Source organism: Lemur catta, chromosome 1 (genome assembly GCF_020740605.2).
Source record: "Lemur catta isolate mLemCat1 chromosome 1, mLemCat1.pri, whole genome shotgun sequence".
Lineage (NCBI taxonomy): Eukaryota > Metazoa > Chordata > Mammalia > Primates > Lemuridae > Lemur > Lemur catta.
The window spans coordinates 131,592,683-131,618,967 of NC_059128.1; the positions used below are offsets into that span (position 1 = coordinate 131,592,683).

At 34.9% G+C, this 26,285-nt stretch overlaps 1 protein-coding gene across 4 annotated transcripts in view; it reads left to right on the top strand.

The window, feature by feature from the left end:
- Positions 1 to 26,285, top strand: part of PLXDC2 (plexin domain containing 2) — a 374,582-nt gene that overhangs the window by 167,942 nt on the left and 180,355 nt on the right. For all 4 annotated transcript variants that reach the window (XM_045534450.1, XM_045534460.1, XM_045534432.1 and 1 more), the window contains one exon: positions 22,968 to 23,114. In XM_045534450.1, coding sequence (XP_045390406.1) covers positions 22,968 to 23,114 — 147 coding nt within the window. The remainder of the gene's footprint in view (positions 1 to 22,967; positions 23,115 to 26,285) is intronic.

Sequence of the window (26,285 nt, forward strand, 5' to 3'; positions counted from 1 at the left end):
AGGTCATCTCTTGGAGGACCATTTTATTTCTAAGTTTTGAGAGGCACCTCGCTGTAGAACTTCATGTTTACCCCATAGGAGCATACTATCTGTCGAGCTGAATTCAGTCAGCTATAATATGATTCCTGGATATATATTCCAGACTTCTCTACTTTTTTCCCATGCTTATTTTATGTAAGCACCATCCAGGTGAACTATTTCCTTTTGCTTCAATTAAAACAAATTATTGAAAACAAGTAGTTTAAGATGGTTTTAGAGCTCTCCCCTTCACTGGTGATTTTGAAGGAAGTTTCTAAGATTATTTTCTTGTTCCTCTGAAATATTACAATGTGTGAAATCATAGTCATGGGAAATCTGCTGCCTGGTTATAATTGATTCAGTACTCCAAGTTTTCAAAAGTATTTAAACATATGGACAAAAAACTTTTACATCTATTATTAATTGCACATAAATATTATAATTTAAACAATGACATTTCTTCAAGTACCATCTTTTCTTGTTTTTGGTTTTTTTTTTGAGACTGAGACTTTTTTTTTTTTTTTTTGAGACTGAGACATTTTAGACTTGCCAGAAAGACTTTAGAAAGTCAGAATAATTTGAAACATTGGTAAAAGTTTCAACTTTGAGTAAGACAGGAACTGGTCTATTGCTATCACTAGCTTACTAAAAAACAAATGGGTAAACTGTATGATCATGTGACCACCACATATACAATAATATGCAATAATATTGAGTATATATAAAATAGCCACAAGATTTTCTAAATTGCACATAGATTTGGAGGGGAAAAAAAGAATGCAACTCAATCAAATAACTGTTTGAGGGACAAACTTTTAGTTCATGACTGGCTGCATTTCTTTTCATTTTTATAGCAGTTTTCTTCAGATACAGGTGGTAGCTTACACATAGATACTTATTTTAAAGGTGTGCTGAAGTGAGTGGGTCCAGTTTAGATTGACAAGTTACTTGCAGGGCCAGGGACCCATATCTTCTGTCTCTGGTTCCTGATGGCAGCTAACCCTTTCCCCTGCACTACCACACTGGTCGCCTTTTCTGTGAGTTCCTGGCAACTGATACCTGGTGCTGTGGGCTGAATTATGTCCTCACAAAATCATGTGTTGAAGCCCTAGCCCCCAGTGTGACTATATTTAGAGATAGGGTTTTTAAGAGGTAATTAAGATTAAATGAGGTCATATGTTGCAGTCCTAATCTGATAGGATTGGGGGCCTTACTAGAAAAGGAAAAGATATCTCTTTCTCTCTTCCCCCTCCCCATGCATATACCTTGAGGAAAGGCCAGGTAAAGACAGAACAGGAAGGTGGCCACCTGCAAACCAGGAAGAGAGCCCTCACAAGAACCAAACCATGCTGGCACCTTGATATTGAACTTCCAGCCTCTGGACTGTGAGAAAAATAAATAAATTTCTGTTGGCTAAGCCATGTAGTCTATGGTATTTTGTTATAGCACACAAGTGAACTGAGACTCCTAGTTGTGTGCAGAGATGCCCTTGTTACATGACATTTTTCCAGAGGGGATCCTTATGAACTTTCCAATCCTTGGATGCCTAACTTGACAATCTAAACCTAACCATGAGTGTTGATTACTCTTCATTAAAGAGAATACTACTCTTCTTTAATCATGTGACTGATTGCATGGATAGTTGGCAATACAAGACGCAGTTCACACCTGTTTTCTCATGGTCCATTCCCAGTGAATTTATGATAGTTAATCGCTTAAAGAAAAATAGCCACTTCACTTTGCCAGGCTATAGACTTGCTCTTTCTTCATTCATAAGGACTCCCTCTGTTTGTGGAGCTGGAGAGATTCCTTAACCCCTTGTACATATGTATATGTCTGTTCATGGTCTATTATTTGGGAACACTAATCCTTAATGTTCTGAAATATTTAGGCTATTTTGGAAACTGAATTGTATAGATAAATCCTTCTACCACATTTTTCATGAGTGCACATAACCACCCATAATGGCATATATCCTTCAATAAATATTAATACCTGATGAGAAAATTAAACATCAATTAGCAATGCTTTTTTTGTAGCCTAGATAACCTTGTTTAGAATAAAATATTGCATAAGTTAAATAGTGTCCCAAGAGCTCTGACCCTAGTTAATGAGGACAAGCCTGAAATAAAACCTAGAAAGGAAAGGTAGAGAAGACAAAAAGTAATCTAGAACTTTTTGGAAAATTCAGACTGATTTCTTGTTATTTCCTATCTGAATAGCAAACTATTTATTTAGTGACCAGTTTACTTCAGGAAGCATTTTTAAATGTCATTAAACTAAATATAGTTTAAATATAGTTAAACAAATGTTAGGTATTATAAAATCCATGTTTTATCCACATACAGAAAACATATTCGTAGCTTTGCTCAAAATCTTCTAATGAGGATTTTACCCTGTCTTAAGAGAGAAAATTCTGTTTTAGACATCTTAATTTATTAAATTGTTTTCTCATTCTTAGCTAGATTTTTCATCCCCAGAACATTCACTTATTAATCCTCATTCTGACTTCCACGTATAGTAAGGCCAGTCCCTCCTGTTATGCTGTGGTCTCTTTACCATTCATTTCTCAAGTGGCACACACCTCAACCATTCTGATCTTCCTCCTCCAGCCACATTTTATGTTGTAGACGTCTGGTTAAAATGCTGAGATCACAATTGTACTCTGCAAGAATTCATCTTGGAAATATTATACATCTAGTAGCAGACTAGCAGCTTGTCTCAATTTACTCTCAGGTTGTTCTCTATAAATCAATTAATTAATATTAACTGACACTCAGAAATGCAGAGTGCATGTTTTTATAAGAGAAAACTGTAGGTTTCTAGATTTTATGTGTCCATTTATACATTTATTCATTCTACAAATATTTCAAGAGTGCTAGTTACTTGTATTTTTTTAGTAAATAAAGCAGATATGAATGGAGCCTTCTTGGAGCTTACAATTTAGTGGGGTGGATAAAAATTAAAGTAAATAAATAAATCTATAATTATAAATATGATGGAACAAAGTGGGTGCAGAGATATGGGTTACTGGTTTGGGGTGAAAAGGACCTTCTAAGATAGGGTGCTTGGGGAAGACCTGTCCAAAAGGCTGAGATCAGAGCCCAGAGGTCCCTGAAAGCTGTATGAGAGAATTTGCATTTCTTTGGGGCCTGATGTATTCCATGACCATTATTTGTGCTATGGACAGCTCGATCCTCAGAGGACTCTCAGAGGCTGGTTTCTAGAATAAGGATTAGAGGATTATAAACATGTGAACAAATTCCCTCCCCTACCTCCCTTTCCCACCCACGCTACCACCTCACCCAGTGCACATTTTGATAAGTTCATTGTGGTTCCCTTTACCTGCACGGTGGCCTCTCAGCTACCTACAGGTAAGCAAAATGATCTTAGGAATTCCATAGAACCCTGTATCCAGAAGAAAAAATGCAAAGCACATGCAAATAATCATTTGCTAGAGCCATTATTATCATTACTGGAGTGGGGGAAATTTTGACCTTGAAGATAAGAATCTTGCAAATTTCCTAGAGTCTCTGTGAATAAAATATACTTGGCAGAGTATGAGAAATTCTCTGGGCTTTAGCTCAGCAATTTTATGACAAATACTTTTGATTATTTAAATATGTTCTAGTCTACCTCCAAAGGGGATGACAAATTAAGCATTGTGGCAGTGGCCTCTGGAGTTTGAATATCATCATAAAACCAAATTGAAAGAAAAAACAACTTTTAATTTTTTTTTAAGTAATGACATTTACAAATATATATTATATATAATCCCTATTGTTTCAGAAAAAAACATTAAAAGGAAATAGAACCATGACAGAATAAATGATAGGTAAATAACTAAATGTATGTTACCAAATTATCCTTAATTTTTTCACATTTTACTCTTCAAACAGCACTGTATTACAAATTCTTTACTGTGGATCTAAAACATTTCTCTAAATCATAATGGTTTGAAGATACCCCCCAAAAGCATGTGTTGGAAACTGAATTCCCAGTGCAAAAATGTTGGGAGGTGAGGACTAAAAAGGAGTGATTAGGCCATGAGGGCTCTGCCCCTCTGCCCTCATGAATGGATTAATGCTGTTAATGAACTATTGATGATAAAATGATGAGTTGTGCCCCCTTCTCTTGCTCTCTCTTGTATGCTCTTGACCTCTCTTGCCTTTCTGCCCTGGGGTAACACACCAAGAAGGCTCTCACCAGGTAGTGGCCGGGCTTCCCAGCCTCCAGAACTGTGAGTCAATACCTTCTTGTCTATTATAAATTACTCAGTCTTTGATATTCTGTTATAGCAGCACACAATGGACTAAGACACTGTGTAAAGCACAAAAGTTATTTATAGGCAGCCATTTTCCAAAAAACATTTTATTTAAAAAACCTACTTGCAAATTATTTTATTACTTAAAAAGATATTCCAGGGAAAATTTCCACCTATAGTTTTCAAGGCAATCTGTTTATTTTTCCTCCTTGGCTTTAACAATTTCTCCTCTCTTATTCCTCTACATGTTTTGAAAACTATTGTTAACATTATTCTTGCAATACAAACCTCTAGGCCATCACAAGTTATATAAAATCTCAGCTACATAAGGGGACCAAATATGTATTGCATTTGAGAACCTATGTCCTGCATGTTGGACTAATTACTAAGAAATCATCAGGGCAAAATAGCCTTGTGCAAAGACCTAGATTGAAGTTTAGTTTTACCCTAGTTGTAACAGAACACTGATGTGCTGTTTGTTCATGCCTGTTCTCACTCATCTGGTTCCAAGAAATGTTTATTACATCTTTGCTCTCTGATTGAATGTATGAATTGTTCTCCTCAACCCCTTCCCCATTGTTTCTGTCTTCACTCTCTGGACTAATAATGTTTCTTCTAAAGGAAAACCCAAGGATAACTTTGACATAAGCTTTCTTCACCTTTTTCTTTTCTTCAGAATATATTGATGTTTTGCCATTAAGCAATATTATTGATTTTTTCTACAAATTAACTAAATGCATTATATTTATTGGTGACAATTCTAAGCAACTTTTATTCACTTTGTAGATTAATGAATAGAATGACCAAGCCCAGGCAGAGGAAATCCATGAGAAATTGGAAATTGTCTGCTTTTTGCAAGTATTACGTTTTGCAAGTATATAGAATTCTAATGTAAAGCATTCAACTAAGAGTTTCTGTTATGATTTCTTTTGAACTTTTCGTTTGAGATGCACAAGTAAATCAAGTGGCCCTAGGGTCTCTTATTAGTACAATCACTTAATACCTATGTTTCCCACTAAACTATAAGCAACATAAATTCAAGGACTATGTTCCTTTTTGTTGCTGCTTCCTGTATATTTCTTAAAATGAAAGTCTCCTGAATAAATGTTTTTAATATACTACTAATAAAGGAATAGATGTTTAATCTAACAAGGCAAGTGGTTGATATTTGAACCACAAACACCTGGAAACAGAATATTCTCCTGTATGAGTGTCTACCCAAGGCTAACAAGTCTGAACTAGTCAATTTAGTCATATGACTCATGTCTTGAGAAGAAAGAAAAGTACAAGTGAAGTGGTATCATTTCAGGAAAATGGTTCAATGTTTAAGGCTTTAAGGATAAAGTATGTTGGATAGAGTCACTTTGGGGATCTCTTAAGGATTCTAAAGCCCATACCATATTCCAGACCAATTAAATCAGAATCTGGGGTGGGGTGCATGGTGTGATCCTGACATGAGACAAGTCTGGGAACCACTGAATAAACAAATACTACCAATTAGCTGAAATTTCCAAATTGTTGAATGGATAAAATTAAATGCACAAATTTAAACTTCCCAAAGCTAAATATAACCTTTTTCTAAGTGCTGTTTATAAGTAGTATTGTGTTTGGTATAGTCACATTCAATTTACCACTATTTAATACCTCGAAGCCTACTGATCATATGCTGTGGTCTGAGGGTGTCTCCCCCAAATTCATGTGTTGGACACTTAATCCCCAATGCAACAGTGTTGGGAGGTGGTGCCTAATGGGAGGTGATTAGGTCATAAAGGCTACACCTTCATGAATGGATTAACGCTGTTGTAAAAAGGCTTGTGGAAGTGGTTTCACCCCTTTCTGCCCTCCTGCTATGTGAAGACACAGCATTTGTTCTCTCTTGCCCTTGTGCCTTCTGCTACATAAGGATGTAGGAAGAAGGCCTTCACCAGATACCTGTGCCTTGATCTTGGGCTTGCTAGCCTCCAGAACTGTAAGGAAATAAATTTCTGCTTTTTATTTTAAATAAATTACTGAGTCTGTGGTATTCTGGTATAGCAACACAAACAGATGAAGGCATTATGCTTGCGGACTAATGGTCTTTAAAAATGTTTTGGTATCTCAACCATGCACCATATCCATTGCATTTTTGAAACTGCTTTATCTCAACACTTATTCCAAAGCTGGTATAACCTGAAAAAAAATAAGGCCATAAAATTCTACATAAATTGATGCAGCAGAAACCATGATATGAGGATTCCACATCTATCTTTCGGATATGTATAGATGCAACCTGTGAAACATCCACAAAACATCTCAGAAATTGTCTGGATCTTATATCCATTAAGGAAGAGAAATCTGGACACAGCTTACTTTACTGAGATCGATTTCAACATGTGTAGAACTTTAAGGGTCATCATTTTAAAAACAGATTAAGGACTGTATTATTCCCAAAGTTTTCTAGAACATAAACTGTATGTGGTTTGGAAAATAGTAAGTTCAAATTGACAGAAGTGAAATTCTTCAAATTCAGTCACTTTCTAAAGAGCATAAGTTGAAAATTTTTATAGATTTCTAAAGTCTTGGTTTGGGCATGATCATGTAGACACACAACATTTTCAGCTGCATTTTGGAAATTTCAGCTAATTGGTGGTATTTGTTCTTGTTCAGTGGTTGCCAGACTTGTTTGCATGTTGGGATCATACCCTGCGCCCTACCCCAGATTCTAATTTCATTGGTCTAGCTAGCGTATGGCCTGGGCTTTGGAATTTTTAAAGGTCTCCCGGTGATTCTAATATGCAGACACATTTGAGAACCACTGCTGTAGTTCAAAGGCATTTGCTAGCTCATGGCATTGTCCCACTTTGGGCAGGTATTCAAGTATTTGGTGAGAAAAAAATAGAAATGCAGGTGTTATTTGAATATGGGAGACCTTCTCAATTACATCTGATTACTACTAAGACCTTGTTTCTGTGATTTTTATATGTACTGTATTTTGGAGACAATGATATTTATTTTCCCATAATTGTTTTTTAGTATTTAAAAAGATATATAGATATGCGAAGTTCTGCTTTTAAAATATTAAATGGCATTAGTTACTCTGAACTTTCCAGCTTGTCTCAGTTATACTGACTAAATACTTAAGGGTCATTTTCAAGTACCCCTCTGCCTCTCAAATACTGGCAAACCTTCTGGATTTTTCATAGTCCCACAGCAGCCTCTTTCGCTTTTGTTCTTGTTAGTAACCTAGTTTGAGCTATGATGATTTTATTCTTGGCCTATTCTAATAGCTTCCAAACCAATGTCTGATTCTAATCTCTCTATAGTTTTTTCTGCTCATTTCCATATGTGCAGACCAGTACTGAGGTTCTCTTGTACTGGCTTGGAATAGAGATATTTGAGTATCTGTATTTTCTTACTCTGTTGCAGGCTTCTGGAGAGCAAGGACTAGATCATAAACATCTCTTTGCCCTTCACAGCCTCTCACTCAAGGCCTCCCACATACATAATCAGTGCATCATGAATACTTGTTAACTTGAATGAGTGACAACCTAAAGGAAATGGTTGTAAATAAATAGGCCATTTTACAACGTCTTCCTACATTAGACTATATTCTCTTGAATATTTTACCTGCATATATTTTTCCTGGAGTCTTTCCAGCTATTTATTTAGAAAGTGAGAAGCTAATAATGCTCATCTCCCCCCATGTAATTTTGCAAGACAGAAGCAAAAAAAAAAAGGAAAACATGCTTCTCAGACTGCACTGAAATAAAATCTCTTCTAGCTATCTGGAAATTTTATTGCAAGCTATAAATGCCAGCTTTATAGATCTGAAAGAGACTGCAAAGTCAGCAAAACCATACTATGAAAATATTTGTTTGAATCTAGCACTGGTGATTTTAAAACAAAACTGCTCAACAAATTGTGTTTTTCTTTTTTGCTTCTTTATTTTTAATGACTCATGAAACCATTGCAGCTTCTGTCCCTTTGCTCTGCACTTACTTGCCTTCTGTATGAGCTACCTGAAGTTAAGTGAGTTGGCAACAAAGTTTCCCTTCTAAGATATGATCCTAGAAGAATTTATTATTTGAAATGGGTTTTTAAAGTCTTACTTAGAAAGCATTAGGAAGACTTACACTGCTAAAAGTACCTCTATGCCAAATGAAAGCACTTTTAAAAATTATTTGAAAAAAAATTGAAACTACCCAAGGGTATTGTCAAAATGGTCTCTCAACAAAGTGGAAATGGTACAGTGTCTCTTTGGGGCAGAGTGGCTCTGTATTTACACTTAGCCCAATGGCTCAACTGCTCAGGAAAAAAATAATTTGATAACATGTGGATTTAAAATGGCCATGAATTGTTACAGTTTCTCCTATAAGAAGGCAAGATCTTTCTTCTCACCCCTTGAATTCAGGCCACGCCTTGTGACTTGATCTGATCAAATAAATGTGCTGAAGTGATATTATACACCTTCTCGGCAATGCCTCAAGAGGCCTTAAGCTTCTGTTCTTACCCTCTTGGGTTCTGTCATTTTATGAATAAAGCCGGATCTGACCCACTTAAGAATGAGACAACAAATGGAGATAGAGTCCCTAGACTTGTGACCAAGGCTGGCTGGAACCAGCCAGCCCCCAGCTAACATGCCAACTGGCTGCAAACCATCAGTGAACTCAGCTGATACCACATAGAACAGAAACAGCTAAGTCCAGACCACCTCATCAATCCTCAGAATCCTGAACAAATGGATGATTGTTTTAAGCCACCAAGTTTTGGGGTCATTTGTAATCTGGCAATAGACTACTGATAGAAGTGGCTTGGGAGTTTTTGCACTAAGGTATGGAAATTTCAAGAATAGTAAACCGCATAATGAATAAAATACACTATAAATAAATTGGATTGGTTTGAGCTGCAACTTCTTCCTTGCTGTTATAAAGAATCCACCATTCTGACTACTTTTCTAAGCCATGACAAAGCCAAAGAAACTACCTTGTAGAATGTAACGAAGTGAAGCCGTAACATCAACAGCTATGTATTGAATGCCTATTATGTACCAGGCAATGTTCTAATCTCTGGAGAACAGAGTTGAACCCAATACAGAGAAACAGAGATTTTAAAGGGGCTCAAATGAGGTGATAGACAAAAAGAAGTTTGGTAACAAACAGTGTTTTAAAGGAAGTTAAAGCAAATAAAACCGACAAAGGGAGTATCATTCCAGATGCATGGAACAGCAGGTGCGTGCATGACGTGGGAGAATACTGGCATCTTCATGGGACAACAAGGAAGCCATAGGGTTGGTGCAGAATGTGTGATGAGGAGGGTGAAGCTGGAAAGCACAGTGTGTAATAAGGATTATGGATTTTATTCTAAGTGTCATGGGAAGCCTTATTAGAGTAGGCGAGTAGAATGCTTAGATTTCTGCTTTAATAGGATTGCTTTTTTCTAAAGGTTAAAAACAGTTATTTCTTTATTTTTTAATTTTTAATTTTTTTACTTAAGTATTTTACTGGGGTACAAATGTTTAGCATACATATATTGCCTTTGTCCCACCCAAGTCAGAGCTTCAAGCATGTCTATCCCCCAGATGGTGCACACCGCACCTGTTCATTAGGTGTGAATATACCCATCCCCACCTCTCCCCTCCCATCAGCCAATAGGATTGCTTTTGAAAAGCATTAGTCTACGGTGAAGGGAACCTATAGGAGAAGCAGGGAGACCAGTGAGAGAGCTCTTACAGAAGGTCTGATAAATAGCCTAATGGAAACAATTTGAGCAAATTTAATTTTTCTTTGAAGTCTTAGAATACCTTTATATCTAAAAGGTATTGTGCAAGTGGAAAGAACATTGACTTTAAAGTTATACAGAACTGCTTTTATTTCCCTGGGATTTCGGTGGAGCTAGGCAAGCTCCTTGGTGTGCCTCAGCCTCCTTTTCTTTATTTTTAAAATGGTATTTAATTCATCGAGTTGTTGTAAGGATTATATATATTATGTATATTTTCTGCTAAGCTGACATCTTTGGAATATAATAGGCTCATAAGTATTAGCTACACTTATTAATCAGTTTTGGTACTTTGTGATTATTTTCGTAGTTTTACAATAAAGAATCCACCAGCCTGAGCAAGAGCAAGACCCTATCTCTACAAAAAATAGAAAAATTAGGCAGGCATGGTGGCACACGCCTGTAGCTACTCAGGAGGCTGAGCCAGGAGGATCACTTGCGCCCAGGAGTTTGAGGCTGCAGTGAGATATGAATTTGCCACTGCACTCTAGCCAGGGCTATAGGGCGAGACTCTGCCTTAACAACAACAACAAAATAAATAAATGAATAAATAAAATAAAACAAAATAAGGGATTCAAAAAGCCCATAATGATAGATGGCAGAGATGAAACAAATGAATTAAATATGGAGAGAATGTAGAACCTAATTCAATATAGATACTGCTTGAAGTTTGCTGAAAATATTTTTATATGGGGCAGCTGAAACACAAAAAGAGAGTGATCCATTTTATCTTCATGTTGGCATTCTAGCTATTATAGCATATCCATTCCTTTCTAGTTTACTCACTAATATAGCCCCCTTTCATATTTTTAAAGTTTTATAATTTTGTAAAGTATGAGCATCACAGGTCAATTATGCATACATTTGTGGGTTGTTTTTAAAATTAATTTGTTTTAAAGCTATACTTTCTTCTTATTACTGTTCTTTTTTTCCGACATATTAATCTTCCCTTAAAACCAATGCTATAAATTATGGAGGTGAGACAAACTAAAATACCATGGACTATATTTGCAGTTTATTTTTGTCTTGTGGTACCACACATCCTGTTTAAGGTAAAGTTTTTATCATCCAAGATGTTAAAAAGATCTTATTATGCAAGATGTTAAAATTGTGAGGATTTTTAAAAAAAATAAATATATAATACATAGAGACACCGTTAAGATTTGTCTACAAATTATTTTACTATTTTGAAGTATTCTAAATTTGAATATAATTACCCAATATAGCATGTCCCGTTTAGCTGTTCCCTCATTAGATTTTCTTTCTTTCTTTCTTTTTTTTTTTTTTTTTGAGACAGAGTGTCACTTTGTTGCCCTGGCTAGAGTGAGTGCCCTGGCATCAACCTAGCTCACAGCAACCTCAAATTCCTGGGCTTAAGCAATCCTATTATTGCCTCAGCCTCCCGAGTAGCTGGGACTACAGGCATGCGCCACCATGCCTGGCTAATTTTTTTTTATATATATATTTTAGTTGGCCAGCTAATTTCTTTCTATTTTTTTTTTTTTAGTAGAGACGGGGTCTCGCTCTTGCTCAGGCTGGTCTCGAACTCCTGACCTCAAGCGATCCACCCGCCTCGGCCTCCCAGAGTGCCAGGATTACAGGCGTGAGCCACCACGCCCAGCCCCCCATTAGATTTTCTTAATGCAATTCCAAAATTCCAATTTCATATATATGATTTCATTTCAGAGATAGTTGTTAATCCCATTAGATAGATAATTAACACATTAGGAAACTAGCTTTATTATTAAAAATATTAGTAATTTCATAAAATTAGGTTAAGGTAAATATTTTCTTTAGGTTAGAGTAAATTATCTTTTTATTTTCTCTAGAGTGTAATTCTCTGTACTAGCATAATTTGATATATGCTATTAATGGGCAAATTTATTTCCTTGATTTCTATTTTTTCTATGCTGTTCTGTTTAAGACACATTCTGATAATAAAAATGGAATGCTTAGAGGCAAGGCAATTATATAAAATTCAATAAAAAGGAAGGGTTTTTTTTCAAAATATCATTATTTGTCAAAATTGTTTTCCAATATTAGAGGCTGCATAACATTGCCCACTGTGTTTATAATGGATTATGATCTGATATTTGAGGATAACTCATGCTTTAATAAATGTCAGTAGCATAAAAATATAGAACATTTGAAGGTTTTTTTGTTTGCATGGATTGCAGTCATGCACTGCGTAACAATGTTTCAGTCAGTAGTGAGCATGATAGATGATAGTGATCCCATAATATTATGATACTATGTTTTTACTGTAACTTTTCTATGTTTAAATATGTTTATATACACAAATATTTACATTATTCAGTATGATAACATGTGTACAGATTTATAGGCCTAAGAGCAATAGGCTACACCATCTAGCCGAGGTGTGTAGGAGGCCATACCGTCTAGGTTTGTGTAAGGGTACTCTAAGATGTTCACACAACAATCAAATCATTTAATGAATTTCTCAGAACTTATCCCATCACTAATCAATGGATGACTGTATTTGTGTTAACAAAACAAAAGTAGCATCTGATAGCACTTTATAGTTTCTAACACATATTCACATGTCTATCTCAAGTAGACTTAGCTCCAGTGTTGTGACATTGGCTATATTTATTATAGCTTCCATTTTATAATCTTGAATATAAAGGCCCCCAAAGTTAAGTTTATTTCCAAAATGATGAGCAGAAGGGTAAATTAGTACTAGATTCTAACTCTAAATATGGCAAATGATGTCAATCCCCCAGCAAAATTCTATTTACAGCTGATACATTGCTTGTTAATCACTGCCTGAATCTAATATTCTAAGAATTTGAAGACAAGGGGAAGCTACAATAAAAGAAAAAAAAAAAGGCTCAAGAATAGTTTCATTCTTTAACATTAAATGAGTAATAGTATAAAAAAATCTGATTAATAAAATGTACGTTGATACCTATCACTTGAAATTCCAGACTGAACAGTAACAACTTAGAAAAGAGACTGTTGCCCAAGTGGTCACCAGTTGGTAGAAAGAAACCATCCGACTTTTCCCCAAAGGTTGGTTATGTGAAATTATTAACTGAGTTATAATTTTTAGAAGTTGCTCCTGAGTAAATCTGTTCATAATTTTAAAATTATAAATAGTGTTGGTTCACATTTTTTTGTAAGAAGTAGATCCAGACAGAGATCTGTGTGGATTTTCCAAAAGCTTGCTTATATTAGAAAGCTTGAATGGCAGTTTTGATTAGTACTAGAAAATGACATGAGTTTTCCAAAGTAATATATCTAGGGGTTTTTTTTACAAATCTTAACTTAATAAAGGAACTGTGCATACATGCTGTGGACTGAATTGTGTCCCCCCAAATTCTTACGTTGAAGCCCTATCCACTGATGTTACTGTATTTGGAGTTGGGAACTTTGGGAAGAAGTAATTAAGGTTAAATGAAGTCATAAAGGTGGGGCCCTAATCTGATGGAATTGGTGGCCTTATAAGAGGAAGAGGAGACTCCAGAGAACTCTTTCCCTGCCTTGTGAGGACACAGTGAGAAAGCAGCCCTTTGCAAGCCAGGAAGAGAGCTCTCACTGAAAATGGAGTCAACTGGAACCTTGATCTTGGACTTCCCAGTTTCCAGAACTGGGAGAAATAAATCTCTGTTGTTTATGCCACCCAGTCTACGATGGTGTTTTGTTATGGCAGCCCGAGATGACGAAGGCAGTAGGTAGCTAGTACCCAATTTGGGGCCCTGTCATGGATGCTAAATCTAGAATAGATATTTTCACATTTTTAAATTATGATGATCTTTTTGATTATTGGCACATTTTAAAGCCCTCTATACTATATATTTTTTTAATTTCAGAATATTATAGGGGTACAAATGTTTAGGTTACATATATTGCCTTTGCCCCACCCGAGTCAGAGCTACAAGCATGCCCATCCCCCAAACAGTGTACACTGCACCCATTAGGTGTGAATATACCCGTCACCTCCTCCTCCCTCCCACCTGCACAACACCTGATGAATGTTACTAACATATCTGCACATAAGTGTTGATCAACTAGTATCAATTGGATGGTAAGTACATGTGGTACACGTTTTTCCATTCTTTTGATACTTCACTTAGTAGAATGGGCTCCAGCTCCATCCAGGATAATACAAGAAGTGCTAGTTCACTATTGTTTTTTTGTGGCTCAGTAGTACTCTGTGGTATACATATACCACATTTTATTAATCCACTCATGTATTGATGGGCACTTGGGTTGTTTCCACATCTTTGCAATTGTCAATTGTACTGCTATAAACATTCTAGTGCAGGTGTCTTTTTTTATAGAATGTCTTTTTTTCCTTTGGGTAGATGCCATAGTTGTTTATTTCCAGTGGATTGAAAAAATACACAATACCAAAAATTATAGAGAAATTCAGTGGTACTGTTTAATGAACATGCATCTGACCCACCACAATTATATTGTGCATTTGAAAAACAGTAGTGCACACATATGCAAGATTCATAATTTATTCAGTTTGCACAGATAATGCATGGTATCTCCAGGGATTTTTATACCCCCCCCCCCCGCAACACTTTTGAGAATTTGCCTCCAAACTTGAGGCCAATCTACAACTTATCAACAAGGATGATTATGTACCTATTGAAGTGGTACCACTGCACTGGCTATTCAAACTGCACACTTTTGTTTCTCTTAGTGAGGATCACTTAAGTCAGGCAAAGAGGGTTCTGACCTATACCTAGTAATCACTTCTTCTTAGCTTTGTGGCCAAAGATCTTAGGAGCTTAGATGAAAGGGATTTTAAGAGAGATCTAGTTCAACTCCTTATATAGACTAAAGCCCAGAACTTAGAGTGGCTATTTAGAGTCAGACCCTGTGTTTCAACTCACATCTCTTCTGAGCTACATTATTTTAATGCTAATTTTATGCATTTTAGTAGAAATCTCATACATATTTTAAACACTTTTTTTCAATGACATCTTTTTTGTTAGACTTTTGAAGCCCTCAGAAATCCCTTGTAATTTGTTGATCCACCTCCTTAGAGGCCACTGTTTGGCCTCTAACTCACTTGGTAGTATTTATAAAAGACAAACTGAGATATGAATAATTTATTCAAAATTCTGCCCCCAATTCTCATTCTGGCCTCTTCTATCTCAGCACACCACACCTCAGAATAGTCTACTGGGATCATTGTTATAAAAGTTAAAAGTTTTAACCAGAGGTTAGATAAATAAAGGTATACCCTACCCAGGTGGAAAATATGTTCTAGTTCATTTAATAAATGAACCAACATAAATACATGCTGACACACCTCAAAATGCCTGTAGCTCTGGGTAATCACTTCATTGAATTGTGGAGTCTTAATTTTGTTATTGTTTTGAAAGTTCACAAATAAGTATGCTGTACTTTCTTGGACCTATATTTCACCCGTTTCTGTGTAGCATGACAAACAGTCTCATCTGTGAGAGAAATTGTTACAGGGAAAACGGAAACTTTTATAATGGAAACATTGCTAGGATCCCATATTTTATATGTTGCACAGTATTTTGACCTTACAATAAATTCCTACAAACACACACACACACACACACACACACACACACACACACACACATCACTCTACTAATCTTATGTTCTCGGATGTTGTTTAAGTAAACTCTTAGAAGAATTGATAAAATAAATTATGCCTACAAAAGGTCATACATGAGTTATGCTGGGAGGGTAGACCATGCTACAAATAGATCAAGTCAGTAAAAATTCTTAGGGAAATGATGAAAGTATGTGTAAACAACTGAAAAACTATGTAAAAAGTGTGCATAATGAGATCAATAATCTGATATAACCAACAGGAGATAGATGGATTAATTTTAATTCTTCTAACACTATAATAGTAAGTTGAATTGTATACCCCCATGTAATTGTTCTTAGTATCTGAAGAAGGTATTATGTAGTATTTGCTGATGGATATTGAAGGCTATTCAAAGATAATATGTAATTGTTCCTATCATGCTGAAATTATCTAGGGCTGATTTAATAATATTGAACATTCTATGTTCTGCACATATGTTTTTCAAATGTACTTAAATACGTTGGTTTATTTTGATTCTTTGGCAGCTCAGTGAAAGAAAACTAAATACTATCATTCACTTTTTGTTAATTAAAATGTAATACAAATTAAGTACCTACCCACACCACACCCCATGTAGGTCACCTTCTTCTTACGTGATTGGCAAAGATGGGAACGGGGCTGGGATCTTTATCTCATATCATTTTCCATTCACTTTCCACGCAGTCTACTCCCAACCCAAATGCGAGCCACCACTCATTCCGCTGGGTAGCTCCTCTAAGTCCGAGACTCCTGCCTTCCTCTGCATGATTTGACCTCTGGCAAAAGAGGAATTCTGTGTGCAGGAAAGTTCACACTGAAATGAATTAAATGGATAATCGACCTCAGTGAAGTGACAGAACTTATTAGTGATGGAGCCAGTGAGAACTAGAGATCAGGTCACCTGCCTGCCTTAAATTTAATGACTTCAACCAAACCATTGTTCCCTCCTCTCCCCACATCCTTCCTGACCTTCCATCCCTCACCCACCTCTCTGTCAGAATGTAGCTGTGTGTCTAGTCTACAGCCCCTTTTTGAGATCCTTAGAAATGTCCTAGAAATAAGCCAGCAGATTATACTAACTTGAACAACAACTGAAAGGAAAACATGAGTGATTCCTTAAAAGTCTCATTGAATGATAATCATTGCCAAGATCTAGCAATACTGTTGAATAATTCTTCAGTATTGCATCCCACACATTCTATCAAAATGGTTCTCACAAATAATATGTTGTACCTTAGACACATGAATGAATAGTTTCTACATAAATGAGTGAACCAAGAAGAGAGATGATTTGGTGATGTTTCCATAAAATGCTTACAACAAAAAATCACTTTATAAAGATTCAAACTTATTGCCCTTGAACCTCTACATTGAATATCTTATTTATAGTATGTTAAAGGATTCTTCTTTAAGAACTTTTCAAGGTACCTATTATAGAAATTCTACAGAACTCTTAACTGTATATTGCATATGACCTTGTGTCTTTTGATATATGTTGGTGGTTTGATTCCAGGGATCAACAATTGATATCTTTGGATGTCTTCACATATTTTGTAATGTTTTATATGAAGAAAAAGAAAAGAAACTGGTAGTACATAATGTGTTTCTTATAAAAAATTCAAATAATACAGATGGGAAGGGATCTCTCTAAATCCTAGCACATAGAAATAACTAGTCAGTATATGATAAATATCTTCTACACATATCTTTTGAAAAATAATCAGAAAAAATAGATAAGTGAGTGGGTATATGAGTTCATACTTGGATTGATATAATTTTGTAAAATTTATATTATAGCATGAGTGCTATATTTGAGGAAAATAATGAATTTCATTTTTTTTGTTGTTGTTGAACTTTGGTGCCATCCATGCAACCTGAAGGCCACAAGTTTCAGACTTTTGCCTCAAAATGTTACCTTAAAAATTAAAATTTTTAGTTTACTACTTTGTAAACTATATTCGTTCATATTTATCTAGCAACTACCTCTATAAACCATTAGATAATTAGACTTTTATTTTTATATTTTCATGGTTGACAGCAATTTCATTCTGATTTATAACCATAATAAATAAATTATCCTATTACCCAATTTCCATGGAGTCAGTGCTCAGTCAAAATGTTTGCAACAGCTTCTCCATTTCCATATAGAGCAATATACAGTTAATAGATCTATTTTTGTAATAAGTACTTTGATTTACCGCTTGGTTGATTTGATTGTATAATTAGGTATTGCGTTTTTAAGAAGTTCTCATTGGTGGTATATTTCTGCATATTTCTATGCATTAGAAATATGGTTGTTATAACTTGCCAAGCTTTCTAAAAGAATTAAAAAATAAAAAGAAATATGCTTGTTGCATTTATACTTAAAGTAGAACTTGGTTGGGGAAAAATTCTCGAGTCACAATTTCATTCTCTGAGATTATATAAACATTGTTTACACTGGATATCATGGAAAGGTATCAGACTATTAAATGATAATTTGTCTTTCTAGATGCCTATAAGACTTCTTCTTTTTTAATATATGGAAAGCCTCATTTGAAAATTTTATAGTGCTCAAAATACTATTGCAAATTTTCTTGGGGCATGGTGTGCAGATTGAATTCTTTATCTTAGAAAATGTTTTTTCCGTAATATATTTAAATTTTTTTCTTTGCCAACTCCATATGTATTTGATCTCCATTTTTTTCTATAATTTATATGATGATCTATTGTCTTGTCAACTTGGGATGCCATAACAAAATATCATAGACTAGGTGGTTTAAACAACAGAAATTTATTTTCTCACAATTCTGGAGGCTGAAAGTGCCAGGTAAATGTGCCAGCAGATTGAGTTCTTGTTGAGGGCTCTCTTCCTGGCTTGTAGACAGCTGCCTTCTTGCTGTGTCCTCACACATGGTAGAGAGAGAGAGAGAGAATAAATCTCATTTCTCTTCTTATAATGGCACTAATCCTATCAGATCAGGGCCCCATCCTTATGACATCATTTAATCTTAATTACTACCATGAAGAACTTATCTCCAAATACATGCACATAGGGGGTTGAGGCTTCAACTTATGAATTTTGGGGAGGGGACATAAACATTTAGTCCATAACGTTTGTCCTAGACATTGATCTCATTGCTCTTTTCTGTTTCATGTTGTTTGTATCTTAGGATAATTTCCTGTGTTCTGACTGGTAATATATAATGTTTATTCAGCTACAAATGGGTTCATCTCTGTAATTTTTTACCTGAGTACTGTCAGTTCACTTTTTTCCTCCTCTTGATATTTTACCATGTCCTTTTGATTTCTGATATCAACATTACTTTTTTTTTAAAGAAAACTGGTTTTTAGCTATTTCTGAGGAGTATAATATTCACATGTAATATTTAAAACTAACTTTACCTTTCGATGAACTGCATGGTCCTTGTGAAATCATTCTGATAAGAATGTAATATATTTGTTAACACCTCGCAAGAAGCCTTCAAATTATAATATTCCTTTATTTATTATGGAACAATCTTCAAGAGGTATCCAATTGATCCAATGCTAAAAAACCTTACCTAAGAACTTTTGTTTTATGTGTCCATGTATGCCAAATGTCTAGCACAGTGATGGCCATGCAATATGTTCTTGATCATTTTCTTTTATTTAGTTCTCAATGAAATGAATTTGGAGCTCAAATGCCATTGCTGCATAAGTTGGTGTGAGCAGTCACAAAAAATTATCCATGATAAAATCAACTTAACACCTATGATAGAAAAGAAAGCAGCATTTGCGTTAGGCATTACATAGACTGATTGTTGCAGAATGGCTAAGCTACAGTTTTCATGACTTTTTTCGTCTATATTTTTGGTATATGTCTTCTGTTTGTCTGCAGCTGCACATTTCCAAGCATTTTTGAGAAACACGGATTTATAAGATTTATAGCCACCTGCTGTGCCATCTACTTTCAGTAACAGTTGGTTTCCTAAATGAATTGGCAACTGGGCATATCACAGTAGTGTTTTGTTTTATTTTCTATAGTTTTAGAAATAGTTTGCTTTTGAACAGAAATGAAAATCTTTGTACCTGAAGTGGCTTTTGACAGCTCTTTAAGTACCATTACTCCTAAAAAAAGCACAAGACGTGGTTTGAATAATTTAGCAGTGCTAAAATGTCACATTTTTGAAACATCTATTTTATGGCTTTCATGAATATCTGAGAGAAGCACCTCTCTGGAATTTAACGACTGTGTTTCTGCATTCCTAAGTAAACAATAAATTGTCTTCCTCTTTGAATAAAAGTTGCCATGACAACTTGGCAAGTGTAGGCTATAGAAGTCAGATACCAAGCTCTAGTATTTTCAAAGATGTGATGCTGCTTTTGGCAGCTCTGATTTAAGTAAAAATGAAGATGTATTTTCACATAGCCATATCAGTGATGTATTTTGTAATGAGATAAAATCGTATATATTTTTGCAGATAATTCATTGTTAAAATATGATGATATTCTTGTTTTTTATGACAACTTCAAGACTTAACTTACAGAAAATCAGGGTTTGAGGAAAATGCTGAAGTCATTTTACAAATATTGACTTTGACAGTTATACTGAACTCTATTTTGAAAGTTTGAAATTTTAAAGAGAATGTCTATTTAGTAATTGTATGGAAATCTGGCAGCATCATAGAATCTTTTACATAATTCATCTAAAGATTATATCTTTAACTTCAATGTTGCCAAACTCTTTATAATAATAGTAGTAATAGGGATAAAAATTTAAAATTTTTATTTAAATTCATTGAATATTTTCTTTAAAACCACTCTTTATGAAACATCATCATTTGCTATTGATACTTGATGATTTCTAGCAGGTTACACACAAACTGCCATTTCTGTTGTGTGATTACCTAGAATAGTAATAGAATGAGAGATGTTTGTTATCTAGACTTGTAAATCTGCCAAGGTTGCCTTATTCAATGTTGCTTAAGTTTGCTTGCAAGTAAGAGAAACTTGTTTTTCAATTAGGATTCTTTTGGTTGACCATAACCTAACTCAAGGTGATTTAACAATAAAAGAGATTTAATGGTTCATCCAAGTGAACAAGTCTAGCAGTAAGTCACACTTAGATATAGTTGATCAGGGATCTGGCCTTTTCTCTGCAGTGTTTACATTCTGTCTTTATCTATGTATTTGCCTTATCTTCAGGCAGGGTTTCCTCATGGTAGCCAAATGGACAATGGTTCCAAGTCTCACACCTACACATCTCAGCAATCAGAATAAGGGAAATTATCTCCTCTCTACCTCAACTCCTGAGTGTCTCAGTAATTTCTCCTTCTTAGGTTATGTCCTCATGCATGTCCACCAACTACTGTGGCCAGTTTGATGACATGTGCTAAATGCCTTGTGCCTAATGTCGAGGAAGGTACCTACCTCTGAAGCTTCCAGTGGCAAAGCGAGACAGCAGGGGGGAGTTAAATACATACATGTTGAAGACACAAACACATGCTTTATATCCTCATAGAACTCAATCAGTGTCAGGAGGTTCTGGAAGGGAGGGCTTAGAAACCCATCAGGATATCAAAGCTCTTTCGTGTTGCATCTTATTCTGCTCCTATTTTTGTATCTACTTTTTTCTTCTTTTTCTGCAGAACTTCCTTTTCTTTCATCACAGGTGTACATATAATTTGTATGTGATACCAGGAGCTTAATTGGAGGCATACCTAGGATTTTTATTTTTTAAAAAGCAACAATTTACTGTTAACATTTTATCACTGTTTTCAACATTTACATTTTTGGTCATATTGTTTATTTTGGTCATGAGGCAAAATCTATTTAGAAGACAACTTAGAATATTCTTTTCCTTTCTGTAATCAATTTTATATATAATTAGTCTCATGACTTGTGAAAAAGTATATGGGATCCTTGTTTAGACTGGATTTCAAAAATAATTTTATTTTATTTAGTTAGCACTTAGATAATAAATGACTTAGACAAAATTCACATCCCAAACTTTATTATTCAAACAAAGACCTTCTATTTACTCAACATTTTTCTTACACTTACTTGAATGTTTCAAAATATATTCTATCTAGTATCTCCTCAAATTGATAAGCACAATTGCATTTCATGGTTAAAAAAAATTACAATCGGAATTAGCCAAGAATCATATGACTTTTTCTAGGTATTCATCATCAAAATTGTCTTTTACAACATTTAAATCTATTCATTGAGTGGAAACATGACAAATAAAGGCTTTATGACAGGTACCATGGTAACGCCAATAATGAGAATTCACATGAAAATAGAATTTAAAAACCTAAATTAAAGGGAAAAATTTATTATCTCAATTTCTAAGACAATTAACTGAAAGCAGGCCCTGATATAACCTTATTTTTAAAGAAGAGAGGTTGAATTTATTGTCACTCAATCATAGCTCAGATTTTCAATAGTTTTAAAAATAACATTTTTGTATAGGTGACAATGAGATCTCTAATAGTACTGTGATACACAGAATATATATTTGCTTCTAAGTTTTGTATATTTAATAGTTTCTTCTCAGGAAGACTACTAATTTATATTTCATCTTAATTCACTTCCCTTAAAGGTTATTTAAATCATCTGGTTATTTTGAATACTACTAACACTTGTAAGTTCAACAGGATTTTCTTTTTATTATTATTATTTCAGCATATTGTGGGGGTACAAAAATTTAGGTTATGTATATTGCCCTTGCCCCCCACCCCCAAGTCAGAGCTTCAAACGTGTCCATCCCCTAGACAGTGCGCATCGCACTCATTATGTATGTATACACCCATCCCCTCCCCCACCCACATCTGCCCGACACCCGATCATTGTTATTCCTAAATGTGCTCTTAGGTGATGATCAGTGAAACCAATTTAATGGTGAGTACATGTGGTGCTTATTTTTCCATTCTTGGGATACTTCACTTAGTAAAATGGGTTCCAACTCTATCCAGGAAAATCCAAGAGGTGCTATGTCACCATTGTTTCTTATAGCTGAGTGGTACTCTATGGTATACATATACCACATTTTATTAATCCATTCATGTATTGATGGGCACTTGGGTTGTTTCCACATCTTTGCAATTGTGAATTGTGCTGCTATAAACATTCAGGTGCAGATGTCTTTTTTATAGAATGTTTTTTGTTCTTTTGGGTAGATGCCCAATAATGGGATTGCTGGATCAAATGGCAGGTCTACTTGTATTTGTTTAAGGTATCTCCATATTGGTTTCCACAGAGGTTGCACTAGTTTGCAGTCCCACCAGCAGTGTATGAGTGTTCCTCAACAGGATTTTTTTAAAAAAGAATTTTAAGAACAAAATCTCTGTTCTTGATATATATTATTCTCTATTATTACAGGAGGACACAGACCACAATTACTATATATCTCGGATATATGGTCCATCTGATTCTGCCAGCCGGGATTTGTGGGTGAACATAGACCAAATGGAAAAAGATAAAGTGAAGATTCATGGAATATTGTCCAACACTCATCGGCAAGCTGCAGTAAGTGTTTTGACATTCAGGGTTTCTTTTTCCCACTATGAAAAAATTGTTGCTTTAATTGGCATATAGCCACTTCTTTCATAAGTGTGATTATTAAATATTAAAACAGCCTTGTCTGTTGCGATCACTTTTCAATATAGTCAGGTCTGTAATTACAATTTAGATTAATAATTCCATATAAGATCTTAAAGAAAATGAAAGAGAATTATTTTGATAAACCACCATTAATTGAACCAATTTCCTTAGTATATCTGATGAATATATATTTGATTCAAAGTTGAAATTTTCTTGAGTTATTTTCAATGTTTTTATAATCCATGAGTTCACAGAACATTTTAAAAGATTACATGTATTTGGCACCTTCCATTTTACATGGGTTTATTGCTCTTCATCTTGAAAAAGATTTAACCAAAAACATTTATGATTCAGATAATATATGTAAACCAAATTATGGGCTTAAATGAAGAAGTTTAATATAAAGGAAGAGAATAGAGGACATCAAACTGATATTTTAAGCTTGGGCACGTTATTTACTATCTGTGTTTCTTTAAGTAAACAATTTAACTATTCTGAGGTGTTATTTCTGCATCTGTAACATGGAGGTGATAAAAAATATTAGTACCAGCCTCACTTACCTTACTTGTCATCCGTAGCCTATACTATGTGCCAGACCAAATGCTTAAATGGATTAGCATTTTCAATCTTCACAGCAATCCTATGATTTAAGTATTATTAACTAACATCCAGATATTGCAAATGAGAGAACCAAGTCTTGGAAAAGTCAGTAACGTATCCAAGGGTCTCCACTCTTAAGCGGTGAAACTGGGATGTTAACCTAGGTAGTTAGGCTGATGTTAAAATTGCACATGTAAAATTTATCACTCTTGGTTCTCAAAATGTCCATTGGTAATCATTTTCTGATAAATGCCAAATTTAACATTTTAAAAGTTATTTGGTTTGCTGGCATGGGTAACAGTGCTGATCTCTTATCAATGAAGCCACATCATGTTCAGTTTAATATGCCTTAACGAGTTTAGTATGACTTGAAGAAAAAAATAAAACAACTTTAACATTTCAAGTGCTTTTGTCACTATTGACCTAAAGATGGAACTAATGGAGTCAATGGTTGAAGGTATTTAGAGAGACATTGATTTAACAAATGTTAAATATCAGAAGTTTTGGCAGTGGCCTTCACTGTTTATATGTAGATGTTCCTGTGTCAGGAGATCAACTTCCAAAAGTTAAATGGAAATCAATTATAGTTCACCACGACAATTCATTGAATTTTCAGTATATAGCACATGTTTGTGGAATCTATAAAGCAAATGAAGTAACTACCTCCCCTTGATGAATTATGGGGAGGTCTTTTTCCGTTATGTCTTTTTCCCCATATTCAGGTAACCCCAGGCTAGATGACAGATTCAGAAATGATTCACTGTGCGATTTCAAGCATATTTTCAAATGAAGAGAAAATGAGAAAGATTAGATTAGGACAGTGTCTGTCTGGAATTTATTGCATTTGACAATCTTCCCTCTATATCACAGTGGCTAATAGTGTAAAATATATTTTGTGAAAGTTTGAATGTTGTGTATCTACGTGGAGATTCCATGAAGTGGCCCAGTCCTGTTATCACCCCTATGGGTGACATCTATAGGCAGAGAAAGACGTTCCTCCATTAAAATCTTAGCTGATAGGATAGAGGAGAGTGCAAGAGAATATCTTACCTGGGAACATGATTTTCTAAAAAAAAAATTTCCCCTCTCCCACCACCATTCATAAACATGGTCCAAACAGTATTTTGGAACTTTAGCTAATATTCTAGAAAGAGGAAAAGGGTGGAAATAAAGTAAGAATTTTCCCTTTTCTCCCATCCACAATAATATAATATGAGAGCAGAATTAAACTTAGAAATCATTTAATGCACATGTTTGACATGCCAAAACACACTGATTTCTCTTTCCTTTCCATAATCTGAACATAATCATTAATATTTATATTACATGTATGCATACTAGAATTTGATTATGTGTTCTTTCAAATTTCTCCGTTGTCCTTTTTGTTTAGATAATATATCTTAAATCATTATTGCAAAAAAAGCAGATGCTAAAACCTAGTTTTGCAGTTGACAAATTAAAGCAAAGTGTCTTCTGAGATAAAGGAAAGTGAAAAATTTGTATGAGCCCCTACCATATGGTAAGCAATGAGGCAGGCACTTTATATTAAAATTCTCACAGTGATCTGGGTACTCTGTCCTTTATTCAAAGTCACATAGTTATAAGGTTGCAGATCTAGAAGTTTCTGACTATAAACCTATAAACCAGCCTAGATTTGTTTCTTTTCCTCTTTGAGGACCTTTCAAATTTTGCATTTTTGTGATTTTTTCTATACTTCTACATCCATATTATTTAATTTATTGCTGGGCACAAATTTAATTCAACAGCCAGACATACTAGAATGATTTTGTCTTCTGAAATCGTAGTTGATGGTGTTCTGATTCACAACTCCTAGAGAAGTGTCTCTGACCTGGCAGAAGGAGTCCAGGGTTAGGCATCAGGAGACCTTGGCTCCAACACTTATTTTCTTGGATTCTGGCCTCTCCACATCTCAATTTTGTAACCTGGAAGAAAGGGGGGAAAATGCCTGTCTAGACTACCGCTGCCCCAGTTCAATTTTGATAAAAATGAAATAGTTATGAAAAGACACTGAAAATCTTTTTAAAAAACACTAAAATTGCTAATCATTATTATTTGAGAGTTCTAATTCTTTACAACAAAAAATAATAACCCCTGCCAAAGAAAATCCAGAGCTAGACAATTGTTAAAGTGGTAAAAACAGATTTTATTTAGCATTGTTTCAAGAGGGGAAAAGAGACCTCTGTACAGAGCTGGGCTCAGTTCTGAATGCAGCCTAGGCAAGTGGGATTATAACCAAGAGCAGAGAGAGGGAGTCAGTGGGTGGAAAATTACTAAGAGGAAATATCAGAAATGAATGAGGATTCTGCCTAAACTAACATGTTAGGATTCTTACTGAAGGAAAGCCAAGGTGATTAGATCCCAATGGGGAGATGAGGAATGATCAGTATTGAGGGTGATTAGACATGTAGGGTGGGGACTCTTGCTAAACTGACTTAGCAGGATTTTTGCTAAAATTGGGTGATGCCAAGATGGAGA